This window comes from Eurytemora carolleeae, unplaced genomic scaffold, assembly GCF_000591075.1.
Source record: "Eurytemora carolleeae unplaced genomic scaffold, Eaff_2.0 scaffold59, whole genome shotgun sequence".
Classification (NCBI taxonomy): Eukaryota; Metazoa; Arthropoda; class Copepoda; order Calanoida; family Temoridae; genus Eurytemora; species Eurytemora carolleeae.
The window spans coordinates 21,875-31,630 of record NW_019396064.1 but is presented as its reverse complement, the minus strand read 5'-3'; the positions used below and the strand labels follow the sequence as shown (position 1 = coordinate 31,630).

Sequence of the window (9,756 nt, the reverse complement as noted above, 5' to 3'; positions counted from 1 at the left end):
TGACTTAAATGCACAATTAGCGCTCTGAATTTCTAATCCCTGATATATGCCAGGAACGCGCCCACCCCTACACAGGGCCATTAACAGAGGTCAATATGGTCTTATGTCTAAGAAACAAACGGTTTAATGTAATTTTTTATTTCTGATTACCAATTGAGGAGTGCGCATGCCGCAAAATACGTTTGGTTGGCGTGTTGGTTTACTTTTGCACCCCCCCCCCCCCCTCTGCATGCAAGACTGGGAAACTCTGGAATAGAAAGACGATCTTAAAGCAATTTCAGTCTAATTGAATATACAACATTCAGAGTCTAAATGTTGCAATTGCAATTGTATACAATTGTTAAAGGGAGATATAAGTCGTAAACTAGCGAAAAGTCGTACACAAATACATAATTTATATATTTTCAGATATTATGTAAGCTTTGATTTTCTACCATTTGTTAAAGATTAAAGAGTGAAGTAGGATGGAGGAGATGTAAGTTTATCTTTGTTGTATTCTTATTTTTTTATATGTTTTAACTTCTTGTTCTATTTTTACTTTTAGTCATCAATTCTTATTTTTGGTTATGTTCTCACCTGTTGTGTTCTCTTATATAGTTGTGTTCTCATTTCTAGTTATGTTCTTAATTCTAGTTGTGTGTACTTTTAGTTATGTTCTTCATTCTAGTTGTGTGTACTTTTAGTTATGTTCTTCATTCTAGTTGTGTGTACTTTTAGTTATGTTCTTCATTCTAGTTGTGTGTACTTTCAGTATGTTCTTCATTCTAGTTGTGTGTACTTTTAGTATGTTTTTCATTCTAGTTGTGTGTACTTTTAGTATGTTCTTCATTCTAGTTGTGTGTACTTTTAGTTATGTTCTTCATTCTAGTTTTGTGTACTTTTAGTATGTTCTTCATTCTAGTTGTGTGTACTTTTAGTATGTTCTTCATTCTAGTTGTGTGTACTTTTAGTTATGTTCTTCATTCTAGTTTTGTGTACTTTTAGTTGTGTTCTTCATTCTAGTTGTGTGTACTTTTAGTTATTTTCTTATTTCTAGTTTTGTTCTTGCTTCTAGTTGTGTTCTTACTTCTTGTTGCGTTCTTACTTTATGGTTTGTTCTTACTTTATGGTGTGTTCTTAATTAGAGATCTGTGTACTTTTAGTTATGTTCTTAATTCTAGTTGTGTTCTTACTTCTAGTTGCGTGTTTTACTTTTTGGTGTGTTCTTACTTTGTAGTGTATTCTTACGTTATGGCGTGTTCTTACTTTTAGTTGTATTCTTTATTCTAGTTGTGTTCTTACTTATTGTTGTGTTCTTAGTTAAAGTTGTATTCTTACTTCTGGTGATGCTCTTACTTATAGTTGTGTTCTTTATTTCTAGTTATGCTCTTAATTCTAGTTGCGTTCTTACTTCTAGTTATGTACTTACAGCTAGTTGTGTGTACTTTTAGTTATGATCTTAATTCTAGGTGTGTTCTTAGTTTTTTAATTGTGTTCTTACTTCTAGTTATGTTCTTACTTTTAGATGTTTCTTACTAATAGTTGTGTACTTACTTCTAGTTATGTTCTTTTTATGTTGTTCTATCCTAATTAGTTGTGTTCTTTATTTATAGTTATGTTCTTAATTTTATTTATTGTTTTTGTTCCTACTTCTAGGTTTTACTTGGGATGGGCATTGGGCATCTTTTAGAAATTATTTTTAACAAAAAATATATCGTTTTCGTTTCAAAAAGAAAAACGCAAAAGTTTGTTTTTCGTTTCACAACGAAAAACTGAAAACATCGTATCGTTATGAAATGGAAATTTTTTTAACGTTTTTGGTCTGAAACGATAAACGAAGATATCGTTATTTTTTTTGTTTTTAGAGTTGAAATGAGTAATTTTCGTTTTGAATTTTTTAAATTTAATTAATTTATCAATCCTTTATAACTGTTTGTCTGTCTAGTTGTCTATCTGTCGCATGATGTCTGTCTGTTCAGATTTGGACCAAATTGTAACTGTAAAAAAAAGATTTTATTACAAAAATAACACTTTATTAAAAATCGATAAGGAAGGAATTGGTCAGAACAAAACTTAGAAATTGTGTATGAATTGGATGAAATGTTATTTGGAAAAAAGTGGAGTAATTGTGCCTAAATCTTTACATCCTGATTGTGTAAACCTTTGATATTTCAAACTTACACCACTTGATGATACCAAAATGTATAGTACAAAATCTGGTTGTAAATATATAGGGATTAGAAAATCAGAGTTAGTGGCAAAAACCCATATTAAAATGAATATAAATTGTAGTGACAGTTTGTCTTGAGTAATTTTAAAAGTAGTTTTCCGTTTTTTTAAACATTCAGGTTTATTTGGTGATTAAAAGGCTCCATAAAAATCTTTACAAGGGTTGAATTTTGATACGAAAAAAAGAAAAATGACAATTCGAAATTTTTCATTACGACAACTTTTAAAACAATCGTATATGAAATATTCCAACCCAATTTCTGTCGAACCAGAAATTTCAAATCGATTTTTGAAACAGCTAGAAAGTGCCCATCCCTAGTTTTTACGTGCTACCGAATCATCTACATTAGATCTAGTAAATACTTGTTATAGCTGGTATTGTACGGATTAAGATAGATGTTGGGTTCAGGGCTAAATATATTTAATCTTGATTATATGAAACAATATACATATATTATACATGGCGCATTAATAATTACAAGTTTTGCATTTAAAGAATAGAGGAACTTGTAACATGCGCAATTTGTAAAGAAACATCATTGGTCAGTTGGTCAATTAAAAATAGGAAAAATCAAACCTAATGTTTAGGGGGGGGCATTTACCTACATTAAAATATAATTTGCACTTGAAGACGGGCTTGTCATGGTAAACAGGTTTCTTGGCGTTGAGTAATTAAAGACTTTGATTCCATAGATACGGCGATAAAAGGATAATTAGGCATATAGGGATAATTAGAGATCTATGTAGGGATTTATGGATAATTAGGCATATAGGGATAATTAGAGATCTATGTAGGGATTTATGGATAATTAGGCATATAGGGATAATTAGAGATCTATGTAGGGATTTATGGATAATTATAGGGATTCTGTTGCGATTATTAGGAATGTAGGTATTTAGGACTTTGGGGCTGTGTATAGGGATGTAGGGATAATTAAGGACGTAGTCTTTTATGGCTGTGTAGGGATGTAGGGATAATTAGGGATGTAGGTATTTATGGATAAAAAGAAATGCTGTGGTGATGTATAGGGATGTAGGAATGTAGGAATTGTTGCAGGAATGTAATCACTGTAGGCAGAGATGCAGAAAACCATGAGTGTAGAATTACAGAAATTCTGGATGCAAGGTTGCTAAAATGTATGGTTTCAGTGCATTGGAAATTCAGAGTTCTACAGAGAACCATAAGTTTAGAAGGGATGCAGAGAAATATGGATTTAGACTATATATAATTTCAGGGATACAGGGATGCATGGGTTTAGAGGATACAGGGAAACGGGGATTCTAGGTTATATGGATATATGAATATGTGGAATACAGGGATATATGGGATACATGAATACAAGGGCATAGGGATATAGGTATATATACGAATACGTGGGATACAGGATTACAGGTGTAGAGGGATAAAGGAATATAGAGATATAGGATTACATGGATCAGCGGTAAGAGAATGTCAAGGATTATAGGATTTCAGAGATACACAATTACAGAGATTAAGGGATACATGATTACACGGATACATTACAACAAATATACAGGATAACATGGATACAGGTATATAGGGGATCCAGGATAACACGGATACTGGAAGACACGGATACAGGATAACACTGAAACAGGATAACAGGATTACATGGACACAGGATTACTGTAATAAGCTATGTTACTTAAGGGATACACGGATAGGGAGACAGGGATTCAAGGTTCTAAAGGAGAGGGATACAAGGGAGCAGGATACAATATAATAAGTAATTATCTGAACCACTTAAAAACAAGTTTCCTTTAATTCCCATAGTTTACGTTAAATAAATTCAGAATTTTACAATAGGTAGTTTTTGCAATCAATCAAAAATTTAAAATTTTGGCTTGGAACTTTAAATACTTTGAAAATGTAAAAATGTTAGCATTGAATTTTTTTTTAATTTTTGGGAATTTTCAGCACTAGAAATAATTGTAATTAATATTTGGAAATTGTATTGATTTAGAAATTTTCAGTGCTTGGAAATTTAAATACTTTAAGAATATTTGGGAACTTTTAATGATCGGACCTTTAAATACTTGAATTTTTAAATATTTTGTAAATACTTGGGAATACTTGGGAAATGCCAATGTTTAGGAAATTTAAATACTTGGGAAATGTGAATACCTAGGAATTGTAAATATGGGTTGGTAAAAAGTTCGGAAAGGAATTGAGTCTTAAAAAAAACAGATTTCATTAATTGACATTTCATAAGGTCTTTAACATTGTGTTGCAAAGAAATAGGGATTATAAAATCAGAGTTTGTGGCAAAGACTCGTAATCTTTTTTGAGTATTTGGTATATGGCATTTTAGTAGTTTTGAGCTAACTGTAAAAATGGTATTTTTCTAAAATATATATTTTCAGGAATAACAACAACATTGAGATGGATAAATATAAACAAAGCCCCCCAGCGGAGACGGTCAACCCAGGATATAAAGATGAAAACAAACCGACATTTGTCAAAGCAAGAAAAACAAAACGTCTCAGGATGAGAAAATCCCTGGTGAAGGTGAAACGAAACCTCCAGGCAAATAAAGTAACAACACAATTTTTTCCACCACAAGGCGAGGTTGCCACCAACCTTACTCTAATTGTAGCAGTTATTATCATCTTCTTCTGTGCCCGAGCTGTCCTGGGCACAATAGCAGCTCCTGGAGGAACTATATTTGCTCTTTTTATTCTCATTCTTCTCTCACTCATTGCGGGACAAATTGTAATACAAGTAGCTTCTTGGATATCGAAGCTTGTGGGCATAGATATCAAGATACCTCCTCTGCTTGGAATGATGGCTGTTGGGATTACTCTTAAAAATGTTCCTTACAACTTTGGCCAGTTTGGTAGAGCTGAGTGCATTGGGAATGTTTCAGTTGAGTTTGCAGACTCTCTTCATAACTTTGAGATAAATTCATCTGAATTTGATGAGGAACTAATGGGATTTACAGTAAAACCTTCCATCAGACTGCATGACATATATGGAGCTGAAGCCCAGCATTCTCTTGATCATACTGTGTCTGAAAACCAGCGTATATCAAGCAATGTGGACCAACATGAAGTCTTTCCTCTAAATGATCATGAATATAATCCTAGTACGGCTGATGATACTCTGAGCAATGTTGTTCAAAAATCTACCCCATACCAGGAACGGTTGCAGGGGATTATTCAGAACCATATTGACACACTGACTAAAATTGGTGAGCTTCATCAAGAATTGACCAAACCAACTACTCCATCAGATGAAGATGTTATAGGAAGTAAGCATCCTAAAATGAATGTTTTTAAATCCCCCAAATGGCCAACTGACCACAGTTCAGAGGAAAACATTTTAAACTTGATGGATTCAAGACATAAAAGAACCTTACGTAGTGAACATGCTGAAGAAAGTACTTCACTGCCTGAGGATTCCTGTAAGAAAAGATTCATTGGGCATGAACTTGATCCCTTGCTGTCTCGAACTCTAAGATCCATATGTCTGACAGTTATTCTACTCATGGCAGGCCTAGAACTAGATCCTCCTGCACTCTGGAGACTTAAATGGATTGTACTCAGAACTACATTTATTCCTTGCCTTGTAGAGGCATTTGCAGCATCTTTATTTTGCTATTTGATCCTTGGATTTCCCTTTCTTCCTGGTCTATGCTTTGGATTTGTTCTCTGCGGAGTATCTCCAGCTGTTATTATTCCAGGATTGGTGAATCTGAGTCAGAGAGGATACGGAGTAAAGAAGGGAATACCAACACTGGTTATTGCAACATGTTCTGCTGATGATCTTGTGGCTATTGGAGGATTTGGTATTGCACTTGGTATCACTTTTAATCCAGATGCTTCAATTACCGATCTTGCCAGCCATGGTCCAATTGAAGTCACCATGGGTATTGGATTTGGAATCTTCTGGGGTTATGTATGCCAGTGGCTCCCAAGTAGACATAACAAAGATTATATCCTGTTCAGATTTATTATACTTTTTTGCGGAGGTCTCTTTGCCTTGTTCGGAGCCCATCTAATCCACTATGACGGTGCAGGTGGTCTGGCGTGCGTGATCATGGCATTTGTTGCCTCAATTCAGTGGAGAAAAGAAGGATGGGGAGATCATAATCCCATAACTGACATCTTTGGGAAAATGTGGATTATCCTCGCTCCCATCATATTCTCTCTGATCGGAACTAATATCCAGGTTGATAAGATGAACGGTGATACTGTAGGGTTAGGAGTTGCCGTTATAGTTTGCTGTATTCTAACAAGAAGTTTTTTTACCTATTGGTCTGCAACATTTGGAGGACTAAACACCAAGGAAAAGTTATTTCTAAGCCTGGCCTGGCTTCCAAAAGCCACAGTTCAAGCTGCCTTAGGTAATCATGTAATGAAACCATTCATTCTGAGCTAAATTTCACTGCACCTTCGAAAAGAAAGAAAAAAAGTGAAAGCATATTAATCATTGTTTTCGAATCTTCAATGTTTTAAATGTTTAGGGAATTCTTTACAAAAATAAAATAATAATGAAGGTTTTTGTATTATCAAGCTGCAGTTCTTAATCATTCTCCAAATTTCACCGATTTTTCTGAAAAATTTTGAGTATTTTCAAAAAATGATTAATGTAGACATTTATTCTTGGCAAACTGTTTTGATATTGATAGTTAATGGTTGTGTATCTTCCAATAGGTCAACAATATGTGAAAGGAAGTGTAATTTTAAGTGACCGGCCTCCATGCAACACGCACCCCTGACCCTTCAGTAAAAGTAAATTTAACCTAAAGTCTAACCGCGTCAACCTTGTTGCACCGGCTAGTCCTATTGAGTGTATGCTTTATCTACCCAATGCCCAGGTGGTACAGTACAAACTAGGACCGGAAAGGTTGACCCGGCTAGGAAATTCAAATGTACTACGGCTGCCTTTGGCTCAAAGGAATGATCAGAATTAAATACTTAAAATCCTAGAAAAACGACGATATTTCCCACATTATTAATCAAATAAATGTTATAAAAGTGACGTTGTGAATTGGGCATTGCCATTTTTGTATGGAGGGTCACTTGAAACTACAGTCCCTTCAATGGTAAACAGAAACTACTCAAATTTGAATAAGGATTTAAATTTGGGTGCAGAATAATTTACATTCTGTTAAGTTAAGGGTTTGTAATTAAATACATTTTTAATCAATTTCAGGTCCAGTATTTTTGGACAATGCTTTGAGGTCCGGAATAACAGAATTTGTTCCGGTAAAAATTTCAAATAAAATCAGTGAAAAATATTAATATCTTTTATTTTCATTATTACAAAATTAAACTATCAGTCTTGATGAGTTTTTTTTAGTTTTTTTCTACTTTCAACCCATTTTGATGTATGGTTTTTAGTTTACTTAAATATTTTTTAGATGACTTTATTATGTTTTCTTTTTATTGAGCGTTTCATATTATTTAAAATTTCTTGTGCTTCAAGTCTGCATATTTTAACATTCTGTTCATGTTTCAGTACGGAGAACAGATTCTCAATATGGCAGTTCTATCAATTGTGATCAGTGCTCCCTTGGGAGCCGTCCTAATCCTAGCCACAGGGCCCTTGCTTCTCCATTCTGATTTAGAGGTTAAAGGAAGCACAGATGAGGGATCTGATCTGGAAGAAGCTGAGAAGGAGGAGGAGGGGCAGGAAGAGGATGCTGAGGAGAGAGAGGAAGAGGATGCTGAGGATAGAGAAGATGAGGAGAGGGTGGAGGAAAACGCGAATAAATCCTTCAAAAATAATTCTAAGATGTTAAATAATGAAATGGAAAGTGTGGACGTATGTCAGGGGGATCTTTCTGTAGACAATAAAAAGATCGTAAAAGAACATTTGAACTAAAGAAGCGAGATAAACATTGAAAAGCATTTCAGTATTTTCCTATATATCCAGTTATTCCCCATTTTCAATATTTTCTTTTATTTTGATCTGGCTGAAAATTGATATGACTATAACAGTCAAATTGCCTACACTTTTCTCAGAAATCCATCGGATTATCTACAATTTAGTCTTTGCCACAAACTCTAAACTTTTCTAATCCCTATATCTTTACAACCTGATGTTGTAAACCTTAGATATTTTTTCTTGCAGAAGCCATAGATTAAAACATGTGAAGTGTACGGCATTATGTTAAAAAGGTTTATTGAATGAGAAAATCAAAGCTTGTGACAAATTCTGAATTCCTTAACAAGATTTTTTGCTGAAAATTCGTTCGCAGAATTAAATAAAAAATAGCTTTTTTGTAAACATTAAGTAATCTTTATATGTACCTATTCTCAAGATTCAGCTCCGACCGATTTTAATGTTAATATTTAATTATTGTTCTAGTTTAACCTGATTTTATCTAATTATAACCATTTGAATCATTAGACTTCTTAAAATAAACTTGTGATGATATATCTACCGTTCTACGTTTCACATTACTTCGTTTAGGAAGCAAAGTAAACTGATCAAAAACTGAATTTTCTAATTAAAAAAAACCAAGTCAAAACTTGTGCGTGGTTAACCCTATACATGCTGGGGGGGGGGGGGTCTGCATCTTTGTAAAGCCTGCGGGCGTCCCACTCCCCCCCTCTCCTGAAAAAAGGCCTTAGAGTAAAAATAAAAGGATACAATGCATATTTAATGTCCATAGCCCAATGTAAACCATCCTTCTCTTATTTTGACATCTATTCTTCAAGGTCTTTTCAAAAATGTAGTCTTTAGTCACAAAAATGTATTGGCCAAAAGTAAAAAAATCAAGGTAATAGTGTCAAAAATGCGAGTGCCGGGATATCGAGATCTATATTGCGCAGTGCGCTATTTGACACCAACGATTTGACCTTCAACCCGATTTTTATCGTGGCTCTGGCAGATAATGCAGTTCACTTTTTTCAACGCAGATTTCTGGTTTTTACTTTCCATGGAATAATGTTGATCTTTTATTTATTTATTTAAAGCACAACTTGCTGAAAAAAACTAATATAAATTCAGTTTGTCTCAATAAACATGGGAATGGTGTGTCGGCTGTATGGTTTCGGATATCATGTCAATTTGAATTAATAAACAAAAAGAATGTTTTGAACTTCAAGTTCAAAAAAATGATATTTAACTCCCAAAAATGGTCTTCCGTATAATTGATAGAGCATGATATTTTTAAGAAACTGGTCATTTCTCTCTTGTACTAGAATTTTGAAAAGTTCATGTGATGATACATTTTGAAATATCTAAGGTTTACGCAAGCTTCCCTAATATCTTTGAATAAATGTCAAAAGACGCATTTTTGTGTATTCCCAATAAAGTATTCAGAATTTCAAACATAACTGTTAAAAGAAAATGGGATTACTTCAGGTTAATTAGTTGTTTAAACGATTAAATGTCCAAGGATGAAAAAAAAACCTTTATATAGAAAGGTAGCATACTCATACCATAGAAATTTTTTTTTAAATTCTCTAAATTTGTATGCCTTAAAAGTAAAAAAAATCCAGGTGATAGTGTCAAAAATTAAAGTTCTAGGGCAAAAGATTTATTATAATGTCTGAATTCCTATAAATGTTGCA

At 33.6% G+C, this 9,756-nt stretch overlaps 1 protein-coding gene across 3 annotated transcripts; it reads left to right on the top strand.

Moving 5' to 3' along the window:
- Positions 1 to 406: 406 nt before the first annotated feature.
- On the top strand, positions 407 to 8,614 carry LOC111709501 (sodium/hydrogen exchanger 9B2). Of its 3 annotated transcripts, none has more exons than XR_002766875.1 (5): positions 407 to 475; positions 4,594 to 6,575; positions 7,388 to 7,440; positions 7,694 to 8,225; positions 8,410 to 8,614. XR_002766875.1 is itself a non-coding variant. In XM_023483197.1 (5 exons), the coding sequence occupies exons 3-5, from the start codon at positions 4,613 to 4,615 to the stop codon at positions 8,057 to 8,059; spliced, it is 2,382 nt and encodes a 793-aa protein (XP_023338965.1). In that variant the 5' UTR covers positions 407 to 475; positions 3,881 to 3,956; positions 4,594 to 4,612; the 3' UTR covers positions 8,060 to 8,464. The 3 variants fall into 3 exon arrangements, 2 of the variants coding, with proteins under 2 accessions (XP_023338965.1, XP_023338955.1); XM_023483197.1 differs by adding an exon at positions 3,881 to 3,956 and having other exon boundaries at positions 7,694 to 8,464; XM_023483187.1 differs by having other exon boundaries at positions 7,694 to 8,464.
- Positions 8,615 to 9,756: the final 1,142 nt, after the last annotated feature.